The sequence below is a fragment of the Jaculus jaculus genome, chromosome 9 (assembly GCF_020740685.1).
Source record: "Jaculus jaculus isolate mJacJac1 chromosome 9, mJacJac1.mat.Y.cur, whole genome shotgun sequence".
Lineage (NCBI taxonomy): Eukaryota > Metazoa > Chordata > Mammalia > Rodentia > Dipodidae > Jaculus > Jaculus jaculus.
The window spans coordinates 118,609,211-118,627,080 of NC_059110.1; the positions used below are offsets into that span (position 1 = coordinate 118,609,211).

The following is a 17,870-nucleotide window of genomic DNA, read 5'->3' on the forward strand; positions in this document are numbered from 1 at the left end:
TTCCTACAAAATGCTTAGAGCAGCGAAGGCCCAGCAGCCTTGCCTGAAAGTGCGCTGCTTTGGGGCACAAAGCCCTACAAGAAATGAAGCTGTCCCTTGTCTTGTTGATGTGGGGCAGGAGAGCATAGTGCAGGACAGAAATGCAATGTGTCAGCTCCAGAGAATGTCACGGGTCTGGCACCAGGCTCTAAGAGTGGCCAGGCAGGGAAAGCACAGTGGGTCCAGGCCAAGTTCTGGGCTTTTGGGGGAGTCTGTCTCCTTTCTCTCACCTCCCACACGTCCAGCCACCTGCTGGGCCTCTGCATGGGGGCCAGCATCCAGCCAACTCAGAGGTTCTGAAATGAGAGCTGGTGTTCACTGCCCATTCCACAGCTTGTGGGCCCTGAAACAATGATGCCAGGGACTCCAAAGGGAAAGGTCGCAGGAGTGGTCACCACTCTGGAGTGTCCACCATGCACCTACAGAGGTTCTAACAGCCATTTCCAAGCTTTCTGGAACTGTTCTTCCTCTCACATTTCACTTCTGCGTGCAGCTGCTGCAAGGAATTTCCAAATCTCCATTGCCATCAGGGACTTCCCTAACCCAGGGAAGCAGCAGCTCCCAGTGCCATAAATTCCTTTAGTCTTTGGTCACAAACTACTTTGATAAATGTTCACACTTCCTCAGCTGTGTGTATCCCAAATCTTAATCCCCTCAGCCAGAAGATGAGGTATCAGGGATAAAATCTGGCTCTCTGCATGCCCACCTAGCATTCTGTGTAAGCTCCTCAGAACCAGCTGGAACTGGTCCTCTGCTTCCTAGATGATGAACCAAGTGCATGTACTCCTTGGTGGCCAGGACCACAGCTCTCCACGGGGCGACAGTCCACAGGAACTCACTCGTAACCCTCTCGCTGATCAGACACAGAGGATTAATGAAAAGCGAACGTGTTCTCATGCACTGATGAACGCAGACTCCTCCAAACACAGTGTGGGCAACAGGGGGCAGAGGACAGCACAGAAATAGTGTGACTTCAAGTGGGGCACAGCTCCTGCAAGCACCTTCAATCTGGTGCACGTGCTGTGGCTGAATTCTCCACTCGCTCATGCCCTCCATCTGTGGCCTTCCGCTTTCCCAGTTCTCAAGAAAGGCTTTCTAGGCCTTGTAGTGGTTTGATTCAGGTGACCACCATAAACTTAGAGGCGTTCTGAATGCTAGGTTCCCAGCTGATGGAGCTTTGGGAATTAACACCCCCTGGAGGGAGTGCATTGTTGGGGGCGGGCTTATGGGTGTAATAGCCAGTTTCCCCATGCCAGTGTTTGGCACACTCTCCTCTTCCTGTTGTCCACCTGATGTTGACCAAGGGGAGAAGTCCACCCTCTGTTCATGCCATCATTTTCCTTGCCATCATGGAACTTCCCCCTCAAGCCTGTAAGCCAAAATAAATCTCTTTTTTTCCCCCACAAGCTGCTATTGGTTGGGTGATTTCTACCAGCAATGTGAACCTGACTGCAACAGTCTTCAGGCCTTTAAGCCTTTTTGCCAGTACAATGTTCTCCTTTTGCAAGCAGAGCCATGACTGCTGCACGTCAGAGCCCTTCATATGTCCCTTAGTGTTACCCTGTAGCACCTGCCTCCTTCCAACCTATTGTCCCATGCATTCCCAGCATGGCCTCAAACCTCTCTGAAGAACAAACATCCTTTGTGCCTTTATTTCAAACTCAACAGAATCTATGTTTTTTTTTTCCCCCCCTATTTAGTCTTTTTTATCCCATTTCTTACTTTTTCGTCTTGCTACAAGTAACTTCACTTATCCTCTCACTGTGTGTTACACCGGGTTTATGAGGTTCTGCCTCTTGGCTAGGTTTGCTTCGTGTGGTAGCTGTGCTCCATGGAAGTGTACTTGCTCAGCTGAGGCTGCACCACTAGATGCAGAAGAGAATGGCCCCAGCCCACCCCAGTGTGCAGCAGACCCACGACCATGGAGGAAGCTCATGAAGATGAGAGCAGCCCTGCCTGGCCCCAGTCTGTGGCAGGCCGTGGGTCGGTGGGTCTTCTCTGTGGAAAGCCTGTGACTGAGTTTGGGCAGTAGAAACAGCTGGCCCCTTCCATGCAAGGCAGCTGCTCTCTTTCTGTTCTCTAACTTTTTTTGGCTTTTCGAGGTAGGGTCTCACTGCAGCCCAGGCTGACCTGGAATTGACTATGTAGTCTCAGGGCAGCCTTGACCTCATGGCAATCCTCCTACCTCTGCATCCCAAGGGCTGAAATTAAAGGTGTGTGCCACTACCCCCGGTTGTTCTCTAACTCTTTTGAGGGAAAATTCCAAGCCATTCCAAGCTCTGGGGTATGGAGGGATGGAAAGGAAAGCCCAGTGACCGCAGGATGAAGTTCAGCCAGCCCCACCAGTATGATCTCGCCAGAGCTGGGTTAAATGTTGCACAGACACAACAGGAGGCCGCTGTCCACTAACCCAGCAGCTCAGCAGCCTTGAGCCAGCTGCTCCCACACGGGTGTGGGGGCGGGGCCTCCCTGGGGATGACCATGCTGCCCAATAGTAACTTCACAGCTTCTCCACGTTTGGAAAAGGACCAGGAACCTGAGTCTAGGCTGCTTGGCTGCCCAAGGACCCTGGCAGGTGCACCACTAAGGGTATAGTGTGTGGAACCCTCCTGAGGGTAGTTTTTCTACTGCTGGGGACTGCTTTTGCACAGATTTTTCAGCAAAATATAGGAGCAAAAGCAGATACTAAGGAGTGGCATGGAAAGTTTGATCTGGAGGCAGTTAAGTGCTGCCAGCCATGAGGTCTCAAAGGAAGACTCTGACTAGTAGTACCTCAGTGTTCCCAGTGCTCAGGACGATAGCAAGAGTGGCAGCAAGGAGATGACTTGTTTCTGCTTGAATTTAAAAGACTGAATTTGAAAGAGTATACTATAAGCAAGGACTAAGTGACTTTCTTCCTAGCAGCCTTTCTCCTCCCAAATGTTATAACAAGTTACTGGTGAGTCCAAAGTCAGTACCACCTAATGCCACGTCCTCTGTTAACAAAGACAGACACATGTGGTCTTAGAAACTACACAACAGCAAACTGCATGTGACCAAACTAGGGGGAGGAGCGCCATCTGCTCTCTGAATGAACCCAGGGCACCCACCTAGGGTGTGAGGCACAGAAGACACACACGCTCTGCTGTAACCCCTGCAGTACCTCAGAGCCCTGACTTGGGTCCGTGGGCAAGCAGGAACTTACCAGCGCAGGGCGATCTTAATAGGGGTGGTGAGGCAGGATGTGAACAGGTCCGCTGGGAGGTCAGGAATCATGGGCAGGAGCTCGTTGGCCTCACAGGCTGCCAGCTGGATGCAGTTTTTCATCGATGGGGGCAAGGGCATCTGGGCAAGTGGGTGGTTTGGGTTAATCGCAGCTACCTGTGGAGAACACAGGAGAAGATAGCAGCTCAGTCTACACATGGAGTGGAGGGAACGCTGCACCAGGGGTTCTCCAGGCTCTTCTGTAGAGGCTGCTGGGGAAGGCTCTCTCACATAGACCACGAGGCTCTAGAGAGGCTCTGCTGTCAGCCCTTCTGTCCATGGCTCTCGTTAAAGACCCTCCCCTGCACCCATGATGGCATCGCTGTGTACACACACTCTGCCTGGTCTTTCCTGTATCTCTGTTTATGTTAAAAACTCAGTCCTTAATCCTCTACAACTTTGCTTAATGACAGAAAATGTTCAGGGTGTGTGACACAATACCAACAGCTAAGCAGCAGAGGCTGAGCAGCACGGAGTGTTACTGCCGGCATCATGTGAACCAAGCCAGACGCTGAACGAGGGCTTCAGTGTGTGGCAGGGGGTGAGGAAGGGTGATTTCTCTAAATCTATGGACAAATATGCACATATTCTGTAATTAGACAGGTTTGGTTTAATTCAACATGGCCTCAGTTCAAGGCAGAGAAAGCACCACATGGCTGGCCTTCACCTCAGTGAGATTTAGTGGGCTAGCGTGGAAGGAGTTAAGACTCCAAACAAATTACAGCACACTTCCTGAAGACATACTCTGCCTTAATGCAATCTAGTGGAAAGTGTAAATTGTTTTGTTATTTGTTTCTTTGAGACAGGGTCTTGTTATTTAATCCAGGCTAGGCTTAAATTCCTCTTGCCTCTGAAGTGCTTGAGTTAGAGATGAGACACCATGCCCAATTGCCAAAGCAAAAGTCTTTTTAACATTGCAACACAAGCACACATTTTAAAAAATGACAGCACTAATGAACAGGTAGGTTCCTCACATGGCACAGAGAATGTGCCTCCAAGAAGCTGCATCCATCTAGACATGGGGCCCAATACGCCAGGTGTGGCAAGAGCATGCTCGCTGCTGCTCCTTCTCTGCTGCATACTGTGCGGCATGTGACAGGCCTTGATCTGCCACAGGCTTTGCAGTCAATTTCAGAAATAATGAGGTTCACTATAACTCCCAGCTCTTGGCCAGTAAGGTGTGTAAGTGTGACGGAATGTGTGTGCACACTGCTCGACCTGCTCCCGTCAGGGCTTATAAGAACAAAAGGTAGGCAAGAGTCTGTCAAGAAAGTGTTCAGGTTCTGGAAAACAAAGCAGCCACGAGCAATCGCTGCCTGGTGCATTACTGTGAGCTGAGGAAGGGAAGTCTCAGGAGCATGTGGGACTTGAAGCCGACAGGACACAGCACAGAGGCAAAGGCAGGAAAGCTGAGGTGCGCGCGGGCTGCTCAAGGGCACCTGCACTTTCATTCACAGGCCTTCATCATTTGAGCATAACTCATAGGGAACTGAGCGTCAACACGTCAAAGTCAAATACTGGCTGCCTCTGCCTACAGAGTTCTCAGGACTTCATCTCCAAGTACCTGTTTCTTGGCCACAATGGAAAGCTATCTACTGTGGGTCCCCCTGTAACCCAACCTCATTTTACTTTCACCTCAAACCTGATGAAATGAAGTTTAGTGTCAAAAGAAGCCTCTTTCTGGTATGGTTTTATCTATTCACAGGGTCTTCCAGAAAGGACTCATTCAGCCTCCTGGGCTTTTAGTTACTTAAGCCACTCTCTGGGCTTATGTTATAAATCCCATGGGGCAGGATGTCATTACTGTCCCATGGGAGCCCAGTAGAGCTGACACCAGTGGCTGAACACTGGTACGTCAAGCCCTGAGGAGGGCAGGACAAGTCAGGGAAGTGTCACTCTGTTTTTGTTTAAGGTAGGTCTCACTCTATTCCAGGCTGACCTGAAATTCACTATGTAGTCTCAGGCTGGCCTTGAACTCACAGGGGATCCTCCTACCTCTACCTTTCCAGTACTGGGATTAAAGGTGTGCGTCATCATGCCTGGCGGAAGCATCACTCTGAATCACCAAAGTCACTGATTTGGTTCATGGCTTATAAAGTAAGTTTATGCAGCACCACCTTGGCACCTTCTGGAAAATTCCTTCCAGTTGCATGGGTCTTAATATTTCTCAGAGCTCTTTCACATACACTATTCGTAGCCTCTTCCATGATGTAAATTTTATCTCCATTTCAAAGATCTTCAGTAATGAGGAAACAGGCTTCAAGAAGCAATGTGGGAGCTGGAGAGATGGCTTAACACAGTTAAGGTGCTTGCCTATAGAGGGTAATGACTCAAATTTGATTCCCCAGTACCCACGTAAAGCCAGATGCATGAAGTAGTGCATACATCTGGAGTCCATTTACAGTAGCTGCAGGCTTTGGCATGCCCATATTCTCTCTCTTTCTCTTTCTCCCTCCCTCCTGTCTCTCTCTGCATGCAAATAAATAAATTAAAAGAAAAATAAAAAAGCAATGTGACTATAATCCCAACACTCAATGACTGCCATGGGCTCAATACCTGGGCTAAGGTACGAGACTCTCAAAAATCCATATGTGCACGCACACAACCAATGTGACTACCAAGCTGATTAGTCAGCACAAGGGCCAGCATGATGACCATCTATTCCTTGTTTTAGAGTCCCCCCCAAAAATAGACAAAAAACAACAAAAAAAACCTTAATCTCTAGGGAAATGGGTATGACATTATGTAGGCATGAAGTCTGTACTGTTGATGTTTATTCTTTGCATTACTGGGATCAAAGCCAGGGCCTTGAGCAAGAGGGCAAGCAGTCTGTGGCTGGGCTGTACCTCAGTCCCCTGCTAGCCAAAGTTCTATAGCAGTAAGCACCACCACCAAGGAGTGGGTGTTCTGGGTAGCATAGGAAAGGCAAGACCTTGTGTGGCATCATTCTCTGCTCTGGCTGTACATGCTGAAACACATCCACAAAGCAACAGCTTTGCACAGGAAACTGGCTTTTGGGTCTGGCGCATCAACCCCGCTATGCATGATGATGGGTCTGGGCAGCTGTGGTCTGCAGGTCATCAGCCCTGAGTTACACGGGGGCCAGGAGGAGCTCGGGAGCCACTGACGCATCAGAGCTGGCTGCAAGGGAGGAGCTGCATGGGCTCTGGGAAGGCTGGGAGGCTGTGCCACTGCAAGCTAAGCACAGAGTTCTGAAGTACAGGTCACAGCCTCAAGGAGCATCTGTCTGGAGCTGCTGGTGGTGGAAGTATCTTAACGAGCACCACTACCTACCAGCAGGAAGGGAAGGAGCAGGGCAGCTAACAGAAGATTCAAAAGGAAGCTGCTCGAAGTAGGAAGGAACGGCCACTGATCCCAAGTCCAGATTTCATATTCTTCGTTTTGTCTTCAAAGAAGCCCTTGAAGGGCCCATGGGCCAGGGAAAGTGTGGCCTGGGCCCCATGTGCTTCACAGCTTAGGAGCGCACAGCCAGACAGCTTCAGAAACTACGGTGCTAGTCGCCACCCAGGGGGATGCATCTCAACCCCACACAGGACAAGCCGCATGGAGCACGTGTAAGAGCTCTGAGACAGGGGTGATGAGACCTGCTGACAGCTTTCTAACCACATTTTAAACTTGAAGCAAAGGGAGTTCTACCGACACATTGTTTTTTTTTCAGACTTGCTAATGCAGAAACACATACACAAAAGCCCATCTACAAGTATGTTACTTCCCATACACTGTTTCTGTTTTGGTTTATCTAAGATACTGACTTCACTGAAACAATTCTTCCGAGAAAGGCCTGTGTATAAGGCTCATTACTAGTAATACTTGGGCCTGGCAAGGTGGCCTGTCATGGCGTGAACGAACATTTTGGCAGGCACCAGGACTCCTAAAGGGCCGAGGCAGCGCCACTTCCACCTCTACCCAGGGGATTGTGTACCGAAACGAACCTCAGGACCTCCTCAGAGCAACCTTCAGCTATAAGTCTCATCAACTGGTTCCAAGAAGACATCTGCCATGAGCTCTGTGGAGCTGAGGTGGTCTGGGGCTCCCCAACAAGTTGCCAGGTTCTGCCCAGGGTGCACACCACTGACAGGACGCACACCGCTGCCCAGAACACACACCACTGCCAGGGCAGTCCAGGTCTTTCTAGGCTCTAAGCAGAGAGTAACATCAACAGCTCCTTGGGTATACTTCTTGCTGGCCCTGCCTCAAAGCACTTTTAGTCTCACTTCAATACCTAATTACAAGGGACAGTTTGCAGTTCAGAGAGAGAGGAGCTAAGTGAAGCTCATGTTACCTGCCCAATTCCATTAGTATTCAGAGACCCAGCATGTGACACTGCACTCAGCAGCAGACACCAAGGTGAAGGAATATTTTGCATACATAATTCACAATTTCACATATCAAGAATTCACTAATAACATAAAAACCAAGCAGTACCTACAGCTGGGAACTGTGAAATCTTGACAGAGAGAGCAAAGTGGTGATTTCAGGTGGGTGACAACTCAATGCTGTCCTTCAAATGGTAATGGTAACTTCTTTTACCAAGTGTGTCACAGGTATCCAAAGTGTACCCAAATGAAATGTCCATTATTTGAAAGCCACTTGGTTGTCAGCAATTCTTCTGACACACTAAAGCCTTTTTTATTCCCAGCAAGCATGGTAATTAGAAACAATAAACCAGGGTACTGGAGAGATGGCTTGGCACCTAAGACGCTTGCCTGCAAAGCCAAAGGATCCAGGTTAGGTTCCCCAGGACCCACATAAGCCAGATGTACAATGCGATGCATGTGTCTGGAGTTGGTGTGCAGTGGCTAGAGGCCCTGGCACACCCATTCTCTCTCTCCCCCTAAGTAAATATTTCGTTTTTCTTTTTAAAGTAAGAATTGATAAGCCAGGGGCTACGGAGATGGCTTACTAGTTAAAGGCACATAAAACCAGATACACAAAGTAGCACATCCTTCTGGAGTTTGTAGTGGCAAAAGGCTTTGGAGTGCCCCCCCCAATAAATAAAAATATTTAATACAAAAAGAAATGAAAGCCAGCTCTACTCCCCAATGGTTCCTGGATTGAGTCAGCAACTAAAGAGGAGGAGACACTTAAAGTTCTGCGCCCCTGTATATCAGGAAGAGACTGGGGGAGGTTACCCTCCACTGCACGCTCGCTCACCAGCAGTCAGAGGACGGAGCCAGGGAGCACGGCATGCGGAGCACAGAGGGCACGCTGCTGCTACCCATGTGTGCAGTGGGGCCTTCATTTGTAAGGAACTGTATAAGGCGCTCTGTACTGCAGTCGCATCTGAACCTGCAGTCACAGAGTATTCTCCAAAGGGCAACTCGTGTGCACAGCAACAGAGTACTCATCAGAACACACATGATCATGGGGCTACAACGAAGCACTGGACTCATGACGTGTCACTGATGAAGTGTTACAGGATTACAAGCCTGGAGCCCATGTGGACAGGTACACATTCCTGATCATGGGGCCCATTGGTGCCAAGAGCCAAGGATGTGTTTGTAGTTCTTGGTCTCTACACTACCCATTAACTCCAGCTTCTCCTCATATCCTTCTTTTTCACCAAATCACCCTTCCTCACACAGCCTGCTTCTACATGCTTAGTTCAGGGCATATGTCACCTCCAGCCACACTCACTGCAGCTTCTTCCTCTGTCCACTAGAAACATGAATAAGCCACAGTCACCTCTGACCATGACATGTCACCCTGAGTGCTGGGGTAAGCCCTGAGAAGCCACCATCCCTGCACATCATTGTGGGGAAAAATGCCATCACTCTGCCTTGGGCCCATGTGCTTTGTGCGCCAGCATGGCCAACTTCCACCATCACCGCTGTGTCTGCTGAGTCAGTGGAATGAACTGAGGCAGCGGAGTCCCAGCTTCCTTCAGAGAGTGACAGGAGCGCAAGAAGGCTGTTTGTATTAGCAAGTGGGAGTGGCAAAGCTGAGGACAGTGAGAGCTGAGCATGAAGGCATGTGCTTTCCCAAGTCCTCAAGGTATGCTCTATTAAGGCCAGCCTTGAACAACAACACTCTCCCTCTGACAAACACCAACTGGAAAGGACCAGGCTTGGCACAGCAAGCAGGCAGGGCTGCAGCACATAGTGTGTGTGAAGTTTGTACCTACTGTGTATAAATGCATGTGCGTGCTTATGTATTTGTAAGTGTGTGTGTATATCTACATATATATGTGCATGTGTCAAAGTATGTAAGCATGTGCATGAGGGGAATGCATATATGTGTACCTGAGTGTGGATACATGAACGCACACATTCCTCCTATGGCAGTTTGGGCTGAGTCTTCATCTCCCTCCAGCACGGCTTCTGTGCCACTTGGGGCCGCTCACTCTACAATGACCACCACCCATGCTCCTCCCTCTCATGTCCTACATACTGTGTGCTTCACAACTCTAGGCCACCTCCGAAACTACATCCATCTCCTTCCCTCTCTGCTGGAAAACTTAAAAACAGATAAACAACAATATACTTCCCTGAGGAAACACAAAAAACATACTTCCCTGAAGCTCCCCTACTGTCCGTTGCTCTCCCAAACAGTTGTTGGGGCACAGGCAGCTCTCCACTCCCTCGTCTCTTGCTCATGAGGCCCAAAGCCTGCACTGCAATGCTGCAATAAGCCCCACCCCAGCCCACCCCACGGCCCATGCAAGGCTGAGGTCATCCTCTTCAGCCGTCACCTCCAGAGCCTTTCAGGAGCACACCAAGCCGCTGAGCTTCCCTGCTTCCAGGGACACCTGACTTCTGACTATTCTTGGTCCTTTCCCCACTCCTCTGGCAACCTCTCCTGCTCCAGGGCTCATATCACACAGCACCTACAGCATGGCCCCAGCCTCACCTGCCTTGGTGGTGCAACCAAGGATGACCCCCTCACCCTCCAGTGGCCAGCTACGCCCAGATGGGTCTCTGAAGAGAACTCTAGCTACACATAGAGCAGAACTCTCACACCCCACACCTGAGTATCTCCATCCAGACTCCAGCCCCATCATTTGCTCAGCTCATAAAGTGGTAGCTCCCTTCTACCTGGGCTAAAAATATTGGGTTTGATTTTAATTTCTTTTTTCTTTTGTGGTGTTTGGGATAAACCCAGGAACTCATGCATGCTAGACAAGTACTCTACTACTGTACACCAAGTTTTTGCTTTTAATTTTTCTACTTTCTTATATCCCATTTCTTGTTTATGAGCAAACCACTTTTCCTTTCAGTACCCTAGGTACATGTGCCTATTCTGCTAACCTTTATAGTAGCGCTGTGACCCTCAAGCAACAGCACCTGGACAGTACCCACAAGGCCACTGGAATGATCTCTTATTTATTGGCCGGTCACTGTCTTAGAGGACAGAAAGCTCCCAGCTCCTAGTCTTCAGTGGTTTTCCAACTACAGAATCGCATGAAGAAATCCCAAGTGTTTACCAAAACCTAGAAAGTCCTACAGGATGTGCCCTACACTGGGCACTAAGGTCTGAGCAGCAGCCCACCTGCCTTCCACAAAGCAAGCCTCTGAAAACAGTTCCTTCCCTTGGACACACAACAACCGTAAGTTCATTTCTTCTCGCTCTAGCACAAAAGCGAATTATCAAAATTAGTCAAAAGGAAAAAACAGAGTTGGAGAGATGGCTTAATGCTTAAGGCACTTGCCTGAGAAGCCTGGATTCCCCAGTATTCATATAAGGCAGATGCGTAAGGTGGCACAGGTTTCTTGAGTTCATTTGCATGGCTAGAGACCATGGTGTGCCCATTCTCTATGTGCCTCTCTCTCCCTTTCTAATAAATAAATAAGATACACACACACAAAAAAAAAAAAAAAGAAAAGAAAAAATATATACCAGAGGAAACACAAAAGGAAAGTGGAGAACATCTTGCTAAATCCCACAAATTATTATCACTTCTAAGTTAAAGGTGAAAATAAAGATATCGTGTAACAGATGCTGGCTCATTTCCCCACTGCCTGCGTGATAAACCGCACTAGCAGAGAAAAGGATGGGACACATGAAAATGGTAACTTGCAAATCTCTGTCCTGAGCCACAAACCTCATGGCCATGGAAAGTCCCTGCAGGAAACAGCTATCAAGAAACACTTTGACAGGTAACCTAAGGATGAGCTATGGCACTGAGAATTCCAAGCAACTTTAGGTATGGAGGCCTCCACCTATAATCCCAACACTTGGGAAGCCAAGTTAGGCAATCACCATGGATTTGAGGCCAGCCTGGGCTAAAGAATGAGATCTTGTCCAAAAAGAAAGAAAAAAAGAAAAGAAAAGACATTCCAGGTAGTATTGTGATGGTGATGCTACAAGTCATGAACACAGACAATTGCCCCTGTGGCCAGACTCCACAATAGTAGGCATATCTACAGCTGTAGTAAAGGAGTCTGACATTTCAAAATATGAATTCCTTATTCTGTAGGACACACAGTACCTTTTGAGGAACGCTGATAACTGGGACATTTTACTTTTGTCAAAATTCTTTCTATAGCGACCAACCCGAGGGGAGAAAGCTTGTTTGTGCACATTGGGCTGTCAAGTGGAGATTGAGGAGGTAAGTCATGCGCACTCAGAGATGCTGCAGGGCCCAGCTGGGAAGACGAGTAAGCATCAGACACCGTCGGTGCTACAGGACTGGACCCCACCACAGTGTGAGACAAGAGCACAATGTCAAGCAAGTAACATAAGGAAAGCCTTGCAAAGCAAGGAAGGAAGGGTCAGAGCTCAAGCGTAGGATGAGGACAGAGCTTTCCTTCAGAATGGAGGCTGGTTCTCGGGGAAGATAACCTTGAGCTCCTGCCAGGCTATCCTTGGGGGACTGTCCACATTGCAGGCTAGCACCAGATGTTGATGGTGATGTTTCAGGGTGGGGGTCTTCCCAGAACAAAGTTGAATCCAGTGTCTCTGCAAAGGAAGCACTGCTGCCCTTGGCCACTATGCCAACTAGCGTTCCACCTCCCATAACAAAGGGACAAGTGTGTATGGGGTTCCCTCAGCCTGTACCACAGTCTCCCACTGAGTGAGAGCTGAGCCTGCTAGGGAAGTGCTGGAAGGCACAGGTGGGTGGTTCTCTTTACTAAGACCTGGGGACAGTTCACAGTGGGGACAAACCACCTGGCCAGAAGCAGTAATGGCAGGAAAGGTTTTACTTCTGACTTGCAGTCTTGAGGGGAACACACAGCTGGGTGTCACTTATCCATACGCAGCAAGGAGAAAGTGGAGTGAGCTAAATTTGACAAGCAGGGCTAGGCTAGGCTGCAACACCCCGAGGCCCACCCATGCCTCCATGACATATCACCTTCAGCAAGGCTCCAGCTAGGGATGGAGTATGAGGCTTAATCATAAACACCTGAGGCTATGGAGGATCCTTTACATTCTAAGCATCATATCTTGTACACCTAGAAACAAGGCCTTCCTTTCTAACTTACAGACTAAGGACCTATTGTACACAGCAGTTGGGAAAGCATGCGGATCCTCTCTCCCCCTCTGTCTGTGTTTCTCTGTCTCCCTTTGGGTCACTGTCTCCTCCCTCTCCCGTTTTCTTCTCCCCCATCAGCTCCTTCTATATATTATCATGCATGTTCCTACTTTGCCTTTTATTTAGATTCCTGGGTACAGCCACAGCGAGGTCAAGTGGTCAGCTCCTCAGAGGGGTCTGCAGTAGTATGAGTGGAGAAGACAACATGCAATTCACTGCTCATGTGGCAGGATAATGAATAACACATTCATGGTAGCAAGTGACTACCATGCTCTCAAATCAAATGATGGCCTTCCTAACTCTGTTCTATTTTGCACCCAAATTTATTTCCACTGTTCCTGGGATGGGATCTAGAGGAAAGCCACATGCACCTTCCAATGAGAAGACAGGTGCTGCCTCCCCTTCTCCCCCTATAGCAGAGAGGCAAAACGCCTGGAGCTGCAGCAGATAGGGGTCGTCATGAAGATAAAACATCAGCTAGCAGAGGAGGCCAGTGAGGAAAAAGCAGCAACCCAGCTCCCACAGTGTTGCTGGAGAAGTGAACCATCTGCCTCAGAGATCTTATTAGTGAAAAAGACAAAATGCCATTTGTTCAAAAGCCAATAGTAAGGTTCTCCTTGCTTACAGCTCTAGGCTTTTCCAAAGGCATATGCCCAGGGGTCCCAGGATGGCTGCTACCATGCATCCATTTTGGGGTTGTTACCTAGGATTACTGTGGCAAAAAAAAGCACAGGAAGAGATGGTCCTGAACTCAGGGGTACACCCAAAGAGCTGACAGCGACTGAGGACAGCCTGTGGACAGCTATCAGCAGGACAGGCAGTGCTGGCTACAAAGGGACTTCAGGAGAGGGCATATTAAGACTCAATGCTACCTCTGAGAAGTTGGGACACTGAGGAAGTGCTGCAGGTCTGTAACTCAACACTAATACACACATCTCCAGGAACAGCCAACACACAAAAAGTGCAGCCACAACTCCCTGGCCAGCACTCGTCACAGCTGTAATCAAAGAGCAGACTTACGTCTGTCATCTTTCAGAATCTCCACACCATGCACCAAGGGTTTGACTGGAGTCAGGGACAGAAGACAATTATAAAGAGAAAGCACAAAAAACAAGAGGCAAAGGAAAGAATGAGGAGAGGCTTAAGCAAGGAGTTCAAGGACAACCTGAGTCACAGAGTGAGTGCTGGGTCAGCTACTATGCCCAAACTTATTTTTTTCCCCTTTTGTGGCTGAACTCTGGCCTTTGCACATGCCAGTCAAGTGTTCTACCACTGAGCTAGAGCCCCAACAATCTTTTACTTTTATTTTTAAAGTATTTAATTTATTTATTTGCAAACAGAGAGAGACAGACAGAAAAAGAGACAGAGAGAGAGGGTATGGGCATGTCAGGGTTTCTAACCACTGCAAATGAAGTCCAAGTGCATGTGCCACTTTGTGCATCTGGCTTTATGTGTGTACTGGGAAAGTGAATCAGGGTCATCAGGCTTTGCAGGCAAGCACATTAAACGCCATACCATCTCTCCAGCCCCTCCATTGCTTTTTATTTTAAGATACTATCTCAGTAAGTTGCCCCGGCTGGCATTGTTCTTGGGATCCACCTGTTTCAGCTTCCCATGCAGATTCCTCTGGTTCCTAAAAGAAGTCATTAAGGGTCATTTGGCTTTTGGTTTGTGTCACAGAAGAAAGCGCACGCAGAGAAAACCCAAGTGGGCAAATCACAAAGCAGCCCTCTCAGATTTAAAAAAAAAAATCATGACAACACTAATTTGGTAAAAATAAAAGTACCTATTTTAAAAGGAACATTGAAAGCAAAGAGATGTGCAGACTTTCTTTAATTTTCAAATTACAAAACAATATGACACAATGAAAAACCAAGGGATGATTCCTGAGTGACAGATACTCATTTTTCTGGCTGTGATGAAGTTTCAGTTATATGCAGTAATTTATGCTGTGCTTTTATGAAGCCGCATTCTACTTCACCAACGATACTCCTGTGAGAGAGAAGTAGATAATAAACCCTGCGGCCCCAGGACAAGCACTGTGCCACTGAGAAAATGAAAGCTGATGATCAACCCTAACAATTGATGTCAGTCATCTGTATGCTCACGCATAATATCTGGAGGCTTTCTAGCCCAACAACCACTTTCCTGCATTATATTTAATCATTTCCACACTCTTCTCTGGCCCTCCTCCCCACTACATGTGTCTCCATCCAGCGTTTGGCAGCCACAGTACAGCCTGGAGAAAGTGCAGGGATATATTTTTTTCCCCAGCCAAGATTCTCCTCAGTGTCTAAACACTGGCATAGGCCATTCACTTGGCAATTTCTATCCACTCACATGCTATACAATAAAAAAGACAGTGAAATATATTTATAAATGTACAAAGAAATTGGCCAGCTATAGACAAAGCAATTATTAAAAACAATTTTGTGGGTTGTTGTGGTGCATGCCATTGCTCCCAGCACTTGGGAGGCAAGAGGCACAAGGATCGCCATGAGTTCGAGTTCTGGAGCTACAGAGTAAGTTCTAGGTCAGCCTAGGCTAGAGTGAGACCCTGCCTCAAAAAAAAAAAAAAAAAAGGTTTTAAAATTTAAGACAAAGTCTCATGTAGCCCAGGCTGGCCCTGAACTCCTGACCCTCCTGCCTATACCTCCCAATTGCTGGAAGTCTAGGTGTGTCTTACCATGCCAAGTCCAGCAAAGAATATTTTAGAAAGATAAGCCTAACAGGTCATATAGGATTGAAGTTTCTAAAAAGAGAGTAAAATGACTAAAATGAACATTAAGATATTAGCTAAGAGCCAATTTTATCATTTTAATTTCCGCTGCTTATGCAGAGCCCAACTGAACAATGGCCAATAACAGTGAGTGTGATAGAAACACAAGACTGATCTGCACTGTAGTTATGGAAAGAAGGAAGATAAAAATCCAGCTAATTATGAGACATATGGTGACACTGCGCTGCATTCTACATGCCAACGTGCCCGTGTTTTCTCCATTTCATCCTCTTCATGACAAACAAGTCAATTAAACCCCCCCCCCAAAAAAAATGGTGCATGTAAACGTTTTTTGCTGCAGTTAGTGAAACGAGCAGTGCTGGAGCTGGCCGCCCCGTGGCAGCATGCACAGAACACACACAGAGGTGCACCAGCAGGAACATGAACACGAAGCGCGAGCGGGAACCACTGGGCTGAAGAGAAGGCCCACGCCATGCGGCGTCCCTACATCTGCTGGCTGCTCTTCCCTTCCACTCTACAGCTCAGAAATGGGGCATAAGAGTCAGGCAGATTCCTTTGGTTTTTCTGTTGACATATTGTAAGTATAAAAGAAGAAACTCCTTACAATGTTTCTCACCTGATGTGAGGAGGCACAAATCACAGTGCTTTGGGTCTCTAGGTGCTGATGAGATTCGCTCCCTTGGGAAATGGGGAGGAAATGACTGGAAGTAAGGTAAGATGGGACACAAACCTGACCTACTAGCCAACAAGCCCATGGCATTCTGGACAAAGGCGCTTAAGCTGTGCTTCACAGAAGTATGAATTTACACATATAAAATATTAACCTATAGACATGCTAACTATAAATTCTACTAAATAGAATTTCAAATTTTGTTGCTGACTCTTTCAGCAATCTCCTGTGATGAAATGTGAAAAACATAACAGATACATTAAAAGCGAATAGAGCCAGTAAGGCTTGAGGAAATACACTGGCGGCCACCTTTTGTTCTGGAATGGAGAATTATCCTGCACTGCAACCAATCAAAAGTCACGAGTCCCCAGAGGCCACCAAGGGGTTTGGGCAGGCACGCCCACACAGGCCACAGGATGGAGATCTTTAAATTGAAACTGCCTCTTCAGTTTCTCTTTAGAACTCACCATTTAATTTAAACATCATATATTAATTTAAAAATCAGGCAAAAATGTCACTACATTAAACCACTCATCTTCCATACCTGCCTGTTCCTTACATGAGACCAGTCAGTGGCAACTGTTTTGGCTATCACTGTTTAGTTTAGTGGGTTTGGGTTAAAAAATAGAGAAGAAAAATACTGAGGTAATAACTAGGATTCTGATGGAAATGAAGATGGTGAGGTTGAAGAGATGAACCCATTTCTCCTGAAATAAATATATCTGCAAGATCTTAACACCTTAGAGGCAGGGCCTACTGAAACACAAATAACTCTAATGTCATCATGAGATTAATGTGATTAAAAATGACACCAAGTAAAATGGAATGTATAAACGATTCCACTGGTATGTATGAAGCTTCCTTCTACTCTCTCAGCTATCCCCCCTGGACGGTCCCTCAGCACGTAAAGTCCAGCACAGCTCCCTGTGGCCCTCACCCCACCCAAGAAGCCCACAGCCCAACCTTGCTGCAGGCCTCGAGTGCCTCACCTCCAGCTCTTGCTCCCTCTGCAAGGCAAACTGCTTGAAGGACTTGACGATCAGGCCAGCGTTGGAGCAGTCATAGACAAATATGGACGGGCTGCCCATCCAAGTCTGCAGGTCGTATATAGACAGAGGGATGTATTGAGTGTAATTCTGGAAAACAACAAAAGGGTGCATGGGTTATGAGACTGTAAAGAGCTCAAGCTGACGACCAGTGCGCACACTGGAGAAGGACATTAAGTCGCACCTGGCTGTCGAGCAGTCATTCTGCCACTGCCAACCACACAAAATGACACCCGACTTTTCCCCATCTGCTCATGCGGCATCTTAGTCTAGCAGTGCCAGGGTGGGACAGCTGTCCAAGTTCATAGCAGCAGCCCAGTTTCAGTCACTCCTTATCCCTGAGAACGTAAGATCACACCCTCCTCGCCTACTATTCAAATTGCCTTCCTGTGGCCTTGCATAAGCATGTTGTTCTCCAGGTGTCTTATGAAGTCACACTTGAGGGGGACACACTCCTGTTGGCCTGAAAAGATGCTGGTGAGTGCAGAGAAGAGTGCTTTAACCTCATGAAAACTGAAACCTCATCGGAAAGCAACTCTTCTGCACTCACCTTAACTTGGGCCTCAACAGTGTAAGGGAGGTCTGGCAGCCATCTAAGTCTGCCCACTGTGGAGGGCAGGCGGCGGATTCTGAGCAGCT

The 17,870-nt window shown here is 47.8% G+C and overlaps 1 protein-coding gene across 4 annotated transcripts in view; it reads right to left on the reverse strand.

Moving 5' to 3' along the window:
- Window positions 1–17,870, reverse strand: part of Rptor (regulatory associated protein of MTOR complex 1) — a 351,571-nt gene that overhangs the window by 180,394 nt on the left and 153,307 nt on the right. For all 4 annotated transcript variants that reach the window (XM_045159731.1, XM_004655257.2, XR_006638996.1 and 1 more), the window contains exons 5-6: window positions 17,175–17,321; window positions 3,224–3,399 (exon numbers count right to left, since the gene is read on the reverse strand). In XM_045159731.1, the coding sequence (XP_045015666.1) occupies window positions 3,224–3,399; window positions 17,175–17,321 (323 nt within the window). The remainder of the gene's footprint in view (window positions 1–3,223; window positions 3,400–17,174; window positions 17,322–17,870) is intronic.